Source organism: Sinocyclocheilus anshuiensis, unplaced genomic scaffold, assembly GCF_001515605.1.
Source record: "Sinocyclocheilus anshuiensis isolate Anshui unplaced genomic scaffold, SAMN03320099.WGS_v1.1 scaffold1531, whole genome shotgun sequence".
In the NCBI taxonomy this organism is placed as follows: Eukaryota; Metazoa; Chordata; class Actinopteri; order Cypriniformes; family Cyprinidae; genus Sinocyclocheilus; species Sinocyclocheilus anshuiensis.
Window position 1 is genome coordinate 212339 of NW_015551200.1, and position 18056 is coordinate 230394.

General features: G+C 36.8%; 2 protein-coding genes across 2 annotated transcripts in view; one reads left to right on the forward strand and one right to left on the reverse strand.

Moving 5' to 3' along the window:
* Window positions 1-3051, reverse strand: part of prdm8b (PR domain containing 8b) — a 5166-nt gene extending 2115 nt beyond the window's left edge. Inside the window, exons 1-3 of the mRNA XM_016453600.1 lie at window positions 2709-3051; window positions 631-855; window positions 223-454 (exon numbers count right to left, since the gene is read on the reverse strand). Coding sequence (XP_016309086.1) covers window positions 223-454; window positions 631-855; window positions 2709-2711 — 460 coding nt within the window. The 5' untranslated portion in view covers window positions 2712-3051. The remainder of the gene's footprint in view (window positions 1-222; window positions 455-630; window positions 856-2708) is intronic.
* antxr2a (ANTXR cell adhesion molecule 2a) overlaps window positions 1-18056 on the forward strand; it is an 88260-nt gene that overhangs the window by 23303 nt on the left and 46901 nt on the right. The window contains exon 2 of the mRNA XM_016453602.1: window positions 4144-4285. The gene's annotated coding sequence lies outside the window, so the exon portion shown is untranslated. The remainder of the gene's footprint in view (window positions 1-4143; window positions 4286-18056) is intronic.

The window sequence follows — 18056 nt, forward strand, 5'->3', positions numbered from 1 at the left end:
ATCATACAATCATTATCATGATCATCATACAATTACAAATTATTTTATAGCTATAAATTATTGACTTTGTATAATGTGTATGCATTTTTTAAATATTTGATCAATCTATATTATGCAAACTCATCAAACTATATTTACTGAATATTTAAACACAAACAGCTGCTATTTTAAATTTTTTTTAAATGTAAAATATTAGATCACATGTTGATCTTCAAAGTGTACCTTTACTTTTGGCTTGATTTCTGCCTGAGCTCAGCAGCAGCAGCTCAATGAGATCCTTGCCATACCACACCAGCAGCTCTTCATCTTTCTCTATTCTCCTCAGTGACCTGTAGAAAAGCTGGCCGTTCTTCACATAGGCCTCTAGGTTCAGTTCGTCTCTGTCTCTTGCTGACTGAACCAGCCTCAGCCACATCAGACCTTCTGAGGAACTGTTGGCAGCTGAGGTGTCCACCTGTATCCAGCAAACATTTCAAACATTTAGCTAAAACCTTAGAACCATCAGCAAATACATATCAGTAATTATTTCAAAAGAATAAAATTCCTCTACCACAGTTTTACATAGGCTATTTGTTAGGCCTATATTTCAAACTCTCGACTTGTTGGAAGTGAAATAAAGCGTGACCATACCCTGAATATGTAAGGCGCCGTTCGTTTATCTGTGGACTTGAGAGCGATAAAGGCGATGCTGTCATACAGTGAAGTGTGACTCAGAACACATGGGCCAAAAATGGCATTTTCCGGAATGTCACAGGTGGTGTACACGCTGGTAAATATATCCGTTAAACACTGCTGCATCGCTTTCGCGTCGCCATCCCAGCCCAGTCTCTGCGAACTGGATTCCTCCATCATTTGCTGTAAGACAAAAGTGTGGGTGAATTCATGTGAATAAACAGAACCACGCATTAATCACTATTTCTCAATTATAAAATGTATGTAAATATTTTAAATATTTTTCCTAGTTCTTATGTGCAATTCCAAGTGAATCTCCTGAACAAAGCATTTAATAAAATCTCCAAGCACGCAGTCTTACTTAGGCCCGTGCCTTGTTTGTTTTTTAAAAGCTATTTTTCTTCGTTTGTTAAATTAGGCCCATACGTTATTGGTATTTTTATAGTGTTGTTATTTTTGATACTGTAATGTATGTCATTTAAGATATAATCTAGCCTATATTATAAAATGTAAACGTAGAATTAAATAGTTGTATTAATTCTGTAAAAAAGCAGAGAAAGTAATCGAAAAGAAGATTATTTCTTACAGTGCATTTTTTCGATTTAAAAGCGTGACTGTGACAGTATTACATTAGTAACTCTCGGTGCGAGATTTTCAGACTTTCCTTTCACTTGTCGGAAATATTTTACATGCCTTTGACAAGGATGAAAATCTGGCCTTATGAGACCGTTCGGTCTATTTTACCATCGAGGACCATATCGAATGGATTCAATAGCACTGTCAAAGTCACTGATTTCACGTCAGCTAACTTTTAGCTCCATTCTACAAGAAGGAACGTATGTCTCCTTATTACCATAATCCACCACTTTCCTTCTGAGACTTTAATTAAGGCAGCACGCGGAGTTAATTATTTTTCTTCTCCAAACCCCTAATGCACTTTTACAAACGAGCTGAATCTCTCGTAGCTATTTTGTTACGCGTGACTTGCAGTTCACTCGTGTAACTTGTTTTTAGTAGCATTTAAAAACGGTGGGGAAATATATTTAATATAGTCTGTTCCATATTGCTCATGTCTGTTTCTAATAGTTTTATAGTTTTAACAGATAGGCTACTAACAGTGCGGCATATTGCTGGGATTTCACATGATTTCTCAGCTTTTTGGAGAGGTCAAAAAGAAAAATCAAGTGAAAAAAATAATTTCTACACAAGGACAAGAGTGGAGGGAAATGTTGTTACTGCAGTTAGTTGCAAAGCAGGTAAACCGCAGCTCGAATTGTGTTAAATTTTGCAGCTGTTTTTTCAGACACGTTTATTAAAAACGTAATACATTTACAAAATACATTTACGTTTACAGTTTTTCAACTGAGTGGTACAGGCTGCGGTTATAAAGCAGACTGTATTTTTTTTATTTGAGTTTTTATCTAATGCTACTTCGTATTTATCGCTCAAATAAAGTAGGTTATAGGACACTGACGCAACTAATAAAAAAATAGAATGAAACTGTGGAAATATGAAAGACATAATTCTGCAAAGCGTTTAAATAACAATTTATTTATGATGAAGATGCTTGGCTATTTCAAACAGACACGTCCGGCTCTCGATTGTATTATCAAGACACAAATGCTTAAAGTTCCCTTCATCCATAACAAGCCTTAGTGTGATTTTTGCCCTTCCTTTCACGATCCTCTCCTTTTGTAGCTGTGGGGTCGAAGTCTCACTCCTGAGAATCACACAAAGGACCCAATGAATATGCAATTCAACTAAATACTATAATAGACCCATGAATATATGCGCATTTCTAAAACAGAGGAGACGAACCCATTGACCTCCTATTTCAGGCTAAAATTTATTGCGCTTTTTATCTGCGGGCTTGTTGTTATTCCAACTTGATGACTTTATGATGTGTAGCCAGTTTCCCTCTATGGTCTACCATCTGCGAGCTTTGCATGTTGCGAGGATGCTGTTAGGGTGCTGCATACAGCCCCGTGTATTACTAGCCTCCGGGCTGTTTTTATTGCAAAATTGTCATTACTCACCATGGTACTAGGATAAAATAATCCACAAAATTTCACAATTGCCGTCAATATATCTTCAAGTATGTGTTCAGCGTCTCCGATGAAGTCCGTGCAGTCAGTACATTTCCCCGTCTGTTGAAAGTGACAGTGTTGCCGACCGTCTTATGACTCGCGAGCGCAGAGAGGCGTGCAGATGGGGTCGATACACTGACTGAGTGGCACCCACATACACACTTTTTGTTTGCTGCACATAATCTGCCCAATGAGGCGTGACACGCTTCGTCTCCTCCCTTTAACTCTTCGGTCGCCGACAGTTAGCTAGTAGATGCAGGGTATCTATGCTGAAACATAAAGTGCACCGCAGTCACTAAAACAGATGCATATTTCATAATTCATATTTTCATACACTGTAAAGCAAAGAACATTCACTAATTTGTTTTTGTATTTGATTTTAATTCATTTTAATGTTAGAATTGTATTCAAAAGATGGTGCTTATGCTGTTTTTGAATGTATAGCCTGCTGTACAGTGTTATATTTATGGTCAAAAACTGGACGTTGTGATTGCAGACGTTTACTGTAAAAATACAGTGGCGATGTTACATGCACACGGCATGGCATTCTGATATTTTACAGGTCATAAATATATCAGTCTGTTTGGGCTATCGTTTTGTTATAGGCTACTGTTACCTGTATAATAGCACAGGTGGCACAATGGAAGGTGGCACATAATGACTTCTATTGTGGCCAATAATAACAAAGACAGAGCCCAGTTTAACCACACAAACATCACAAGGGCAACACATGTGACGCCAAAATAAAGCAGTAAACATCAACTAAACAACATACAATGCAATATAAAACACCTGAACTCCAGTAACTTTTACAAAAATAAAATCCAAACAAATGTGATGTTTGACCAGTGAATTTTGGGAATGCCCCTTCCAATTAATTAGCTATAATAACTTGTCTAAAATTGTATATTACAGTAAAATTACATGTACTGTCTTTTAAAACATTGTAATTTAAAAACATCAGGTTAAAAGATTTTTATGCAGCATTTTTCATTCTTTTCCTGTTGAAATAGCCTATAGCCTAACTATGATGGTTAGGGGAAATAAGTTTGTTTGCTCATGACTTCTTTTGAGCCCTGCTGATTTACAAACGCGCCAATAGCTAAATGGGCAACACAAAGTTTCTCCATGTGATACTGAGTTACTGTTCATTGAGTGCCTTTGTCCCACAGCTTCCTTAAAATCGCGGACGGTTCCTGTCTTCGCTTGGACTTTTGAATGGACAGCTGCATGTCGCCACTTGCAACGAGCTCCGCTCTACATTATGTCGTTGTATTATAATTATCATGACTTTTTTTCTCAGTGCTGGTTCGCCAACTGACAATTAGCAAACTGTTCTATTGATACTTATCTGCATCTGGGGTGCTCTTTCGCTTTGCTGCAGCCAGAGATCCGGCTCATGAGCCTGGAAGCTTGTCGCGTGCACACCTGCTGTAGAGGAGAGAAGCACGAGAGCCCCGCGTGCTCAACCTGACCTCAGCTCGATTGGACTGTGATGTCTGTATTAACATCTGTGGGAGACAGCAGTGAGTATTCAGCCAGCCAAGTGCACACACCAGAGTTTCCTTCAACATACTGCGGCGGTACGCAACAGTCCCGCTGTGTTTTAACCGATATGGCGAAATGTTTTAAACATTAATAGTCTGAAGATTTGATAAGCTCCACAAATCAATAGATTTCTCTATGGGGTCTGTTGGGGGTAGGTTCACAGGGACATGGTCGTACTTAGTTCTTTTGGATGTCATCCAACTCATAACCTTGATCGAGAGAATTAATTAACTGTCATAATAGATAAGAGAGATTTAGACTACCTTCTGCTGACATATTCATCTTTCTTGTGGCTTGTACCCCCAGAATAGCTCTTATCAGAAGATAAATGTTGTGTTGCTGCCATATAAAGAGCGTTTTGGAGCTTTTTGCAAAATAAATAAAAATTGTAAAGTGGTAAAGTGCAATTATCAATAATGAGATTAATAATTAAAATCTTTTAGTTTGTAAATGGGTTAAGAGAAGGTAAACTGATCAGATGCTGGCCAATTCAAGAAAAAAATATATTACATTTGTCATAGACTTCTATAAGATGTGGCTGGTTCCTTGAGCACAAGTGGGCGACTGGTTACTTTAGTGCAAAGTTAAATTGACATCAAGTTTTTCAAAAAGAAAGAAACTGAAATAAATGTAGTGTAAAACAATTTCTGCTTCAGCAATGCTGCATATTGTCTTCTTGTTGAGGACAACATCGACAATCTTTTTTTTTTTGTATGTGATGAAAGCAAGGCATTAAAGACAATAATCTATATTGTACTTTAAATCATCTCAATGCATTTCTAATGAATCGGTATTCGAAATGAACACAGCTTCTCTAACTAAAGAGGTCTCTCTGGTTTTCAGGGTCATTAACTAGACAAAATATCAACAAGTATTGTCTTATATTATCTTCCATTATGATAATATATGTACTAATATGTATTTCACAGTGATATTATACACTCAAATGATCCTTTTTAAAGAGAGGACTAAATTGAAATTAAATGCTCTGGTTACACCATTCTTTCCCAGTTTAGAGCTTCATGGAAAATTACAAAATATTAACAGTGCATTAGGTGTATAACTAATTCAGACTGATATGGTAAAGTCTTTTTGCTGTGCACAAAGTTTTTTTAAGATGTCTTTTTTTCTATAATAATAGCTTTTTATATTTTTAAATTAAAGATAACATATTAAATGCAATTTACATTGTGCATTTCAAATTATGGGACTTTTTAACCCTTTCCTGCACAAAATAGGTTTTTATTTTTTTTATGCTGAGGCCTTTGACATATAAAGATTTACACAGTCTTAACTGTAAATCTCGTCTTGCTCCAAACACTTGTCCAGCCAAGCATGATAAGGACTCTTTTTTCCATACAGTGTTCTGAAAGCTTGCTCAATCAGTAGCCATCTGCTTAGCTCATGAACTGCAGGTTCATGGTGGCTGGCAGAGGCTGTTCGGTGGACAGAATTAATCTCCCCTCCTCCTCCTTTATTGTCCTAAAACATATAGCCCCTGTTAATAGCGGTGCTTTACTGGGGCAAACTGCCTTCTCAGTGTAAGTAACACGGAGTAGATTTCTCTGTGGCATCCTCGTGCGGAGGGTAATTGTAGTACTCTAATGTCAGTTGTCAGCTCAACATGACCCTGATGTTAAATAACTTTTTTTTTTTCACAAAGACTTTATTGATCATTAACTAGGGACAAGGGATTAAGATATTCTTTTGTATTAAAAGTCTATCTGATTGTAAGAAAATAATCCTGTGTTTAAGGAAAAAGGAGCGATTGTGATCTTGAACTGTAAGCTTCTAAAGGATTAAGAACAACTCCATTCTGGACATTCAGACATGCCACGCGCCAGTCTAGAATGATATGATTTTATTACCAGAAGCTAGAAAGAGAAACATGAACGTATTCCAAACAGATGCAAGTCAGAGTATAATTAAAATTAACAAAGGGTCTGTTTTTTTATTTAGCAATTCAGCTGTTGTGCTGCTTTTCTTGCAGGAAAAGGAGATTAAGGATGACAACATATACGGCATGTCACGATAACAATAGGGATCATCTGATGGAAGAACAAGGCTCATATTTATCAATGTTTTGATTCATGTTTACATCTGCTGTGGTGTTGTCATATTGGCAAGAGAACACATATTTAGACTGTTTTACAATATAAACTGCAAAGCTCAGTCCTGACTGTTCATTTCTTCAGCAGTGTCAGTCAAAGTACATTTTATGCATTTAGCTTATCAAAAATGATGCAAAAATTCGGTAACACTTTATTTTAAGGTGTCCTTGTAACACGTTACATGTACTTACTATTCTAATAACAATAAATTAACTCTAAACCAAACCCTTATCCTAACCCTAACCATATATTAAGTACATTTAGTAATTAATATCAGTACTTAAATCTATAATTATACTGTAACAAAGACACCTTAAAAAGTGTAACCAAAAATTCTTTACGATATATGGCTGTGTCACTTAAATGTAATAGAAAGAAAGAAAGAAGTTGATTAGGGCTGTGCACTGAGCATTCTGAAGACTTAACATGGTCTTTCCAATGGAGGGCAGAAGAGGAAAAGGAAGGAGTCTAAACCCTGTAAAGAGGAAGACAATACAGCGGTCTTGGTACACAAGTGTTTAGAGCAGAGGGAAACAAGCGGAAATAGGGACTCTTTCTCATAATCATGTAAACGCAGGTGCTTTTGCAGTGCTTACAAAAGACTCGCAGGTAGAATCCCAAATCCATCCCCTTTAATCTCTTTGTAAATGACCAAATGCTCCTATTAATATGAACCTCAGAGCTGCACTTGCATAAAATGGTTCTTTTAAAGGGGTTCAAAATGGTAAAAGGAATAATTAATAATGAGCCACTTTTATATCGGATCCAGTGATTATACAAATGGAGGAAACCGCCAAAAATATTCTGTTATGGCATATGGCACTTCAGCTGCCATATGTGCCAGTTTTCACTAAAATTGGCACCACGGCTCATGATGGTCAGTTGCGACTGCCAAAAACACAGCGAGGGCTGTGCAGAGAGAACGAGAGGAAGAGGGGGGGAAAAAGCTTCATTGCCTCAGACAAGTGCACTGATGTCCTTCTGCAGCTCCCACAGCACAATCAAGAGTGAGATAGTGAGTGCTGGAGGAGAGAAGATTTGGGCAATAGGAGAAACTGGTGCTAGGGACGCATCTTTCACTCACCCTCACTTTCCCTGCACTTATTCAATGTTTAGACCTTTCAGCCTTTTGCATTCATTCAGCTTTGCTGTAAACTGGAGGAGAGACTGATGCATATTCAAGGGGGGAAACATTGCTTTGGTATCCAGAGCATGAGATTTATTACAGTATGTAGTCCCACATTCTCATCAAAACTCATTTGTATGAGATGGCAAAATTGTACTGGCTTGTATGAAAAGGTATGACTTTTGTAGGTTTTCAGGCCATTTCACCATTTTATATTATGGCTTTTTTTTTTTATAAAGAAATGTACATATAAATTATGCAATTTTGCTTTTCCATGTACAGAAAGTTATGGAATTGCTTTAATTAAAAGTAGGGATTCACTGATATTTAAATACTATCTGATATTGATAAGCCAATATTTATTTTTATAGCTGATTATTGATAAATGGCAGATATTAACATTTTGTCGAAATAGAAAATAAAACATGTAAAACTTAAATGCTACAAGTGCATTTATGCATAACAGCATTTGTATCAGAAATGGATATTTATTTTGAAATCGTCTGAAGATTACATTTAACTGTTATTAAAATTATTAGCATTTTTAAAGATTAAGTGACTTGAGGGACTGTTAAACAATGATGATAAAGGAAAGTAAATATAAAGAAATGTAACTATAAAAATATGGGAAATGAGCACGCACAATTTGCCAACATTTTGGCCATTATATGTTAGATATTGACTGAAAATTATTAATATCAATATTTTTAACATTCTTTTTTTTTGCAAATATTCCTAATTTAAAAAAAAAGTTAAAGATCAAGAAGTTAGTTTTCTATAGTCCCTCTAATGTGTTGGTGCCCACACTGAAATCATCTGCACTGTGGCCCCTGTTCAAACCTGTATCTCTCACTGCAGAATTGTGGAGATTTGGACATTCTGTTTGTAATCGATGATACCTGTTCATAGTGCAAGGCAGTGAGTCCAGCCCTGGCTCTGACTGCAGGCCCAGTCGTCCAGGCTTCAGATCCTTCCTCGCAGCCAAGCTGCCAGACTAGCTCAGGGTTCATGGCTGAGCTGAGCAACCATGGCAAGTTTTAATGTTCCAGGTTTTGGGCGGCCCCAGGGCATATGCTCACCCTCCCTTCACAAAGAGGAAAGCTCATGTCTGGCAGTGAAGGACTGGTCCTGGCCCCAGCAGTCTTAGTTCACATATCGCGTTTTTTGCGTGCTCAAGTTCGTTATTTCAAATGTTGACGCGCTCATTTTTTCCAGGCACTTCCGCGCCGCATTGAGATAAAATCATTTCAACTTTTCAGAATGCCGCAAGCGCACCGCGGGTCATGTGACAAGAACTAACCAATCAGCTTCATCCTTTCCCGTAACAGAAAGCTCAGCCAAGATGAAGGAACAGCTGATCATAGCTGTACAGGGATAGCCATTTTTAAATAACTTTAGTAGCAGAGCTACTGCAAGCGATTTTTAGTGCTGCAAATCCATTTATCCTTTGCTGAAACTTCTGCGTCTTCATGGAGAGCGCGGGCCATGGTTGCTTAGCAACGGCAGACGCCTCCGGAGCGCAAGCGCCCAAACGCTTTGGAAAAAAGCAGAAAGCGCCGCGTCGCTTCCATTATGAGCGTGCCTGCCGCGCATCTATATTTGAAATAACGAACTTGAGCACGCAAAAAACGCGATATGTGAATGGCCCAATGTGCCACTTCATCCATAGACAGGATTACTGAGTGATATGTTATATAGCACACCATGTACTAAAATCTTAACTGTAATTTGTTATTTCATATATATGCCCATAAAATTTGATTAGCATATTGTACAACAGTTAGTTTTAGTCTTCAAATGTGACTGGCCGAGGTCTACGGCATTCCAAAGTGCTGACACAGTCCAACAGCACTACGATTTTTCACTGTTACAGACAGTCAGTCTGGATGTAAATCTTTGGGATTTGTCAACTTTTTCTACAGGTTACATCCATACACTAGTAGGTGGCGAAAAGTGACTTCATGAGTTTTTCATTGAATCATTCATTCACACGATTCGTTCAAATACACTGATTCACTCAGGAAGGACACTGCTGTGGCTTTGCGTGGAACTGTCTGCGGAGCAAAAATAGACATAGTAACGACTAAAAAGGCAAGTTTATTAGTGGCGGCTCGTAAGTTAGGCTATATTTTAAGGGAGACTGATATGTATTGCAGCAGGTTTATTTTTTTATATGGCCTATATTTACTTACAATTATGCTCATGTACAAAAGGATAGTGCCCTTATATTTTAAGATAGTCTTATAATTAATAAGTAATAATTAATGACGCATTAATCTCTCAGATCCCTGACAAAATCACCTCTGGCTTGCTTAGTTGGGGACACTTATTTTCCAGCAATATCGTCGACTTGATTGCACAGATACTATTTAAACTGAACTGAGCTGAGCTAGATGATATCACTGAATTCAATGATGAACTGCCTTTAACTGAAAATTGAGTGTTTACTATTGTCCTTTTATTGTTCCATTATTAACACACTATTTTCCTATCTAATACTGTAATACATATCCAAGATGGCGGCGCGTTCACACGCTGCGGCTTCTCTCTCTCCCGACTGAAAGGTGTTTTCGTGTTTTTTGTCTTGTGAGTTGCAGTGTCACTTGTCGTTATACAGTAGCTAGTAGCCTAATCAATGGAAGAAATCATTCAGTGCCCTATACAATGACCGTTATAAAAAATGTAACATCTTCTCACCTGTGAAGATGATCTCTGTCCTATCATCCACTCGTTCATTATGGCAAATGTATGTATGGTTCTGTTGTTTCAGTCTCATTTCAAATTTAATTTAGCTACCTTCCCTTGTCCCCTTTTCAGCCTCATTTTGAATGGAAGCAAAATACTTTAATTTTCTGATTGGTCAGTTTAGTAATAGAGGAGCCTTTATGTTTTAGGAAAGAAAGAAATAATGAAAGGAAAGAAAGAAAAGCATGTAAATTATGAAGAAAGACATGTAAAAAATAGGCATGTATACTAGTCAATTTTTTTTAAGTTTTAAGCACATTTACTTAAGGAAAAATACAGTAAAAACAGTAATATTGTGAAATATTACAATTTAAAGTATCTGTTTAATATATTTTAAAAAGTAATTTATTCAAGTTATGTCAAAGCTGAATTGTCAGCAGCCATTACAGTGTCACATGATCCTACATAACTATTATTATTTTTGTGGAAACTTTCTATTCATCATTATTCAATTTTGGAAAAAAAGAAAGAAATTGCTCATGATTCCTACAGGAATATTAAGCTGCAGAAACTCTTTTCAACACTGATAATCATAAGAACCATTATTAATAACTGAGCACTAATAATGATAATAATTGACCTCCAAATCTGCATTAGAGTGACTTCTCATTGTTTTCTCCGGATCATTGCTGCTGAAAATTCAGCTTTGCCACCACAGGAATAAAATACATTTGAAAATGTATTAAAACATATAACATTTCATTTAAATCAAAATAATATTTCACAATATTGCTGTTACTGTGTTTGCATATAATGACTTCCAAATAATTGCAGCCTTGGTGAGCATAAGAGACTTATTTTAAAACATTATAAAATCTTCCAAACTTTTGACCATTATATATTTCATTATATGCATCTGGGTTATGCACAAAAGTTAACTTTATCAGCTTTATGTTACTGTAGGATACAGACCATTACTGTTGTTACTGAACCTTTTATAGCAATATTGCGACTACTTAAGTAGTATAACAACAACATCACATATTCACAACAACAGCACTCTAACTCATGTTATATTGCTTAATTGTCATGTGATTTTGAACTGTTTACCTATTTTCCTATGAGCTTACTAAAGGCTGAATGCAGCTGTTGTTCTCCATAAATTAAACTCTGCCATGATAGCAGCAGCACACTCAGGGGTATTGACATTTGATGTTGTTGTTTCAGTTGTGTGTGTGTGTGTGTGTGTGCGTGTGTGTTTTAGAAGGTGTGTTTGATGTTGCAGAAGAGGGGTGAGATGGTAAGTTGATGGCAAATGCCTTGAGGAGAAGCTGTCAGCACAGCCGGTTACCTCTGAAACCCTGGTGGCCTGAGCCGACCGTGGCAGAGTGAATCACAGCCAGCAAACCCACAGAACGGTGGGACTCTGAGGGCTGGCCCCTAGATCACCAGTGTTTTTGAGGGAGTTTTACGGCACAGAGGCAATGTTCTGTATTTCTGATTCTCAGCTCTGGGAGTAGATAGTGGAACTTAGGAATAAGTTCATCAAAGTTTAAACTGGCAAAATAACAATGAGCAGAGGATATGTGAGGGGTCTGTAGATATCACAGCTGCGCCCGCACCTCCATTAAAATCACAGAATATTTTGCACATTGGTAAAACCTGAAATGCATTAAAAAAAAAGTTAATAGTTGTGAATATTTCGTAATTGAGGCCATGGAATAGAATATGTACCATCAATGGCAGACCCATTCTCCCAAGCTCTAATAATTCTTCCCATGATTTTAGCCTTTTTTTAGGAAAAAGCTTGATTTAAGAATGAAATGCAGTCCTGCCACACTTCTCGAGCTGTAACCAACTGCAGTGTTTGTCAATGATTGGTCCTGAGCTTTATCAAAGTTCTACTGAAGCGTGGCATCCATTCTACCGTCCATGAGAGAGCGGATGAGAGTGTGGCGCTTTGTATTAGGTTAATTTGGGCTGAGGCTGTGCAGCTCAATGTCCAGCTAAATATTGCAGAGATTGGCCTGATTTTACTAGTCACATAAGTGTTCACATTTAATCTTGTTTAGGTGCTCTGCAACACACATCCATGTTGTCTATTAGTGTTACAGTCATTTAATGGATGGTTAGTGACCTCATAGAAGGGAGACACGTTCTCTAATAGAACGTTAAAAAGCTGGGAGATATTCAGAAAGACGTTGCTATGCTTCCATCCAAAGATTCGAATTTAACTTATGCGCAAAACTGGAATATCAAATAAAACATTTGCGAATAAAGCACCGTTTCCATCCAACGAGTCAAAGAGAACAAAATCACTTCCTGATAAACTGCCACTAAATATGACTGAGAAAAGTAGGAAAGGCCACTTAATATAATAATTTTCATATATGATGAATTAGGCTACTATTGTGTACGACCAAACACAATAAATGTGGTCATTGCTTACGGAGGTGGATGCCTGCTGTTTTGGAACGCAGTTGTGTACGACAATTATACAGAAATACTTTGATTAAAGACTTTGCTCAGGCATTTCAGAACAACCAAAACAACATTTCAGATGCTGTGCAACAAGATCGGTTCACTGTTTAATCCCGTCCCATCGTGCAAAGTCACATGAAAGTTGTTTTTGATGCGCATGGTGGAATTTATTCAGTAAATGTGTTTCCATCGTAGTTTTTGCACATTTTTTTCTTGTCGGATAAAAACTTTATCCTATACTCAGTTGTGCACATACGTTTTTTTTATGCGCATTTTTAGAATCTATGCGCATCTTGGCGTTTCCATCCAGCATTTTCTATGCGATATTCCAAAATGCGCATAAAAATAAGTTGTTCTGGGTTTGTTTTTTGTCAGTTTGTAAAATTACTATAAAGCATTTACATTCTGGCTTGTTGTTGTTCTTATATTTAAACAAAGGATGACTGAGATGACTATTATGAAGATATGAAGGAAGCCAGAATTGAAATAAATTCTGCAGTTTTAAACTTTTTATTCACCATGGTTACCACAAAAATGCGTATCACTATTCCACAGCTGTTTTCATCAGTGACAGTGATAATAATAAAAAACTAATTTTCTTGAGTACCAAATATTATAGTGATTTAGTGCTGGGCGATGTTAAAACGGTAAACCGGGTTGAATTACGCACACGGTATGAATTTAAAAAAACTGGCATACCAGAACAAATGGCTAAGCAACTTAAACAGTGTCATGAATTGAGAGGAGATCCCTGTTAACTGCACACACTTCTGATTAATGCTTAGAGAACTGTTAATAACACAACTATTTATTTAACTGGGCAAATAACCAGCTGTAAATTGCCATATAACAGAAGCCAGAGACACTGAAGACGAATGCAAAGAATACTGAATTGGGGTGGCAGGGTTATGTGAATGTATTTCTGAGGGAAACTGACTGTCTTCAGAAAAGTTTAGATGGTATTTAATTTTTTAACTTAACTCCATATGATGCATATTAATGTAGTATTTAAAAGTGTAGCCCTGCTTTGTTTACAGCGGTAACCAAGGAAATGTTCTATCGTCCGCTGTTCCATGAGTGCCACCTGCTGTAAGAGAGTGAACACGCATTCTCATGCAGCCCGTATGATTTTTTGTTTCGTGCAGATGTTTTATCAAGCTGTTATAAACCGTGAAACTGGCAGAATTCTTGAAACAAACTGTGATACAGATTTTTGGTCAAACTGCCCAACAGCAGTATGATTTCTGAAGGATCATGTGACACACTGAAGCTTTGAAAATTCAGCTTTGACAATACAGGAATAAATGATCAGAAACGGCTAGATTTGTAAACCACTAAAACAAGGCAGTTACTCAAATATTTATGTTCTTGGCAGGTTTCTAACGTGTTATATAGTAAATTACGTAGTTTGATGCTCAAAGAAAGCAGTTGTTCCCTCATCCTCATGTTTCTACAGGCACATCTGGAAAGGTAACAGTTGTTTGTGTCACTGATGCCTGGTGCATTGATGGAGCATACTAGGTTGTTTGCACATACAAATACATCCAGTATCTCATTGGCATCTCAAAAAAAGGAAAAACAAAAAGGTGTGCATGTCCATCTGTCTGAAAATGTGCATGTCAATCCAGACACCACATAGAAGGATGTACTAGAAGAGTGACCATTGCAGCTGTGACTGCCTTGTTTTGGCCATTTGTATTCTGCTTGGCTGAAATGACTGATATAATCATCTGCGATGTGCACTGACATGGCAGACAGCACTCTCCAATGAATAAGAGAACCTCACATTGAGCCATAATTGCAGGTGATGTGTTGCTCATGCTAGTTCAGAATCACACTCAGGTTGTCTTGGTGTGCTAAATGAAAGCAGAACAGTTGGTTTGTCTCTTTATTTCTTAATATCTATAAGCATAAAGCAAAACATGCAAATCCTCAAGAGAGATGAGCTTAAATGAAGATAAAGAAACCCTTCCCTGTAATCCGACTGGGAGGTCCCAACATGCACTACTTTCTCAACCCTGTAATAAAGTTAGATGCGGCTTTCAGAAAGTCTCCTTCTAGTTTCCACTAATCGGAAGTGACGCTGCTGTTTTTCTAACCTCTGTTCTGCACTCCTGAGAAGGATGAGGTGGAAAAAAAAACAAACGTGGTGCGTGATTGTGCAGGCGGTGGGAGCAACGCTGGGCCACTGAAAATGGCAGCTGTCAAGGCAAGCTGACAGTGAGAGGAACTTGCGCAGGCTCTTGCTGTCTGAAGACTTTGTCACATTGCGGTAGAAACCTCAAGGAGTCCAGAGGAGATGCGTGGTGGCAAGCTTGTCATATTTATTAAGGAGATATTTCGCCAACATGTGAACTCATGTGTGACCACCTTAGTAATTGCATTTAAAGGAGGAATTTCTTTTCCAGTTTGTGGTACTGGATTTTTTTAAATGGTATATTATGCATTTGTGTGTGTACTATATATCAAAGTTTAGATCCCTTAACCCTAAAACAGGCAAGAGTGGAAAATGATCAGCAAAAAAATAATTTCATGTCACTTTTTATATCATCTGGACTTAAGTAAAACATATTCAAAAGAAGTTTTGTAATATTTGATATATTTTGGATTTTATGAGTTGTATCTCCCAGGATACATTGCCCGTTTAGGGTATGAAAAAACAGCCCAAGTCATCAATAATTCTATGATGTATTTGATGCAAACAAATATGGAATATTCAAAATATGCTGCATGTATGACATGTCTAAGTGTCCTAAAATTGAGGCATAGACATTTTTTTAATTTTTAATTTTTTTTATCTGTCTTTATCATCTTTATCCTCAGGGGTGGGCAATTCCAACCCTTGAGGTCCACTGTCCTGCACGGTTTAGCACCATCCCTAAACAATCATATAATGTAATTTATGTACCAAATTTTTTTTTTTTAATGTAATCCTGAAGACTTTTGTCAGATTTTTTAGATGTGTTTGATCAGGGTTGAAGCTAAACGCTGCAGGATGGTGGCCCTCTAGGAGCAGGGTTGGACACTCCTATTCTACCATAAAATGAGCTGTGTGAAACCCTGCAAGAGAAAAATCTAGTTAAAAATGCAAAGATGTAGTCAACTAAATGTAATATTATCCGTTTTACATGCAAATATTAACATTTGCACAATTTTTAAACTAAAAATAAGCATTATTTCATTATTTTACTATAAGGCTCTTCCCTAAGGGCCCCTGACCCTGGAATGCGTTTTCTACTGAGGGGGATCTGCTCTCCTTGATGCGATTTGTTTTATACCCTAATCAGGCAACGTATCTCAGGAGATACGCATATTTCAAAATGCGATAAAAAACAACACGAACAACATCTCAAGACAATGTTCACAATTAATACTAATAGTTGTATTGCATTTTTTTGCTGAAAAAAGTAAGATTAATATATGCCTACTTTCAACATTTTCTGAATGTCCAGCTCCATGGGCGGACATGTTGGCTTTAGGTCAAACTGACAAAACGAGCACAGAAAATTTGAACCAAGTGATGTGACCCCCATACTCCAAAAAACCTCAATTATGATAATGATAACAGTATTGGATGAAAAATTCTTCCTCGTGCCTCCTACAAGAGACTAAAGAATATGTATCTCGTGGTACACGTTGCCTGTTTTAGGGTTAATGAACTGACAAATAAATTAGTTGAATTAATGACAAGAGTATCTCACATAATATTATGTGCACTGTACCGAGGAAGCTTGATAGTTTTATTATTTGAACTGATAGCACAGAACACCACATTGTTGTACTGTATATGCACACAAATGAGGCTTCAATAAAATAACTTTTAACACAACTGATTGCAAAGACATGACAGCACTATACATTTCAGAATGTGGAAAAGTGCCCAGGGCAAATGTAACTGGATCATGTAAGAGATGGCTGTTTGTTTTGTATTACGTCAGCTAGTCAGTTTTGAACTTGTTTCTTTGCAAGCTAAGTGTGTTTCCCCAAAGGGATTTTTCTAGATATTACAACCGTTTACGTGTGAATAAGAGAGTTCTCACAGTCATGACTTATTGACTGAAGCTGTATTATTAATTGGGTTTTATTTGTTGTTTATTGATTGGGCATCCGCATCTGCTTATCGTGCGTGCTATATATTTTCAAGTGAGGGAAATAAATGCCTTACACCTTTGCCGCAATATTCATGTTTATTCCTTTTGTTGATCTACTAGTGCCTATAAGACATTTTTGTGATGTGATGGAGATGAAAGAAGTAAAGATAGCTGGAGTACAACACTGACATTTATCTACAGAGCTCTGGACAGGAAGTTGAACAAACAATCAGGAGAAGCAGGTGTCATTTGATGGACAAAGCTGCCAGCACAGGCTGCTTGTCAAGAGAGTAAACAAAGAGAGAGACAGAGAGAGAGGAAATGACATATTCAAATTGTGCTGAGAGACAGATTTTAATTTGCTTGTTCTCTGACTCCTTTCAACTGCTGTTTTCTGGGCAGGGCGGAGGGGTGACAGATCTGGTGCTGGAGTGGTTCACCAAATTATTTGATAAGAGCTGGAATGGATTTGTGTAACTCTGTAAAGAGCAATTATATTATATTATATTATACTGTATATATATATATATATATATATATATATATATTTATGAAGAGGAGACGGGGGCTAGTTGTTCTATTCTAGTGACTACTCGCAAGGTTTACTTGTGAAAATCAGTTTTTGTTTAGGCTGCAATTTATTACTTACATTTATCAAAACAAGTATCAAATTGAAATTATGTATAAAAATAAAAAATGAATGTAAAAAAAGAATTGGCCAATAAATTTAATAGTTAATAGTAGTGTATAGTATAGTTATAAATTATAAAAGTACATGATACAACTTGCCCCAACCTGAAATGTATGAAAAAAACTTTTTTTTCTTCAGAAGGAATTCATAAATTGACAGTAAAAACATTTATAATGTTTATATAATAATTATATTCCAAATAAATGCTAAAGTTCTTTTGAACTTTCTGTTCATCAAAGAATCTTGAAAAAAGGTTTCCCGGTTTTCAACATTGATAATAATGAGAAATTAACTGGAGTGATGGTTGCTGAAAATTCAGCTATGCCAACATGACTGGAATAAATTACATTTTAAAATATATAAAACTTGAAAAAAGTTATTTACTGTATTTAACTGTATTTTTGACTTAGTCTTGGTGAGCATAAGCATAAAAAAAATTGAAAACATGAAAACTTAACAAACTCTAACTGCATTGAACAGTAGTGTATGTGACACCTCGACTTCCCTGTTATATAAATATTTTATTTTACATTGTAATTTATCCAGCCTTTTAACAGAGTAAAG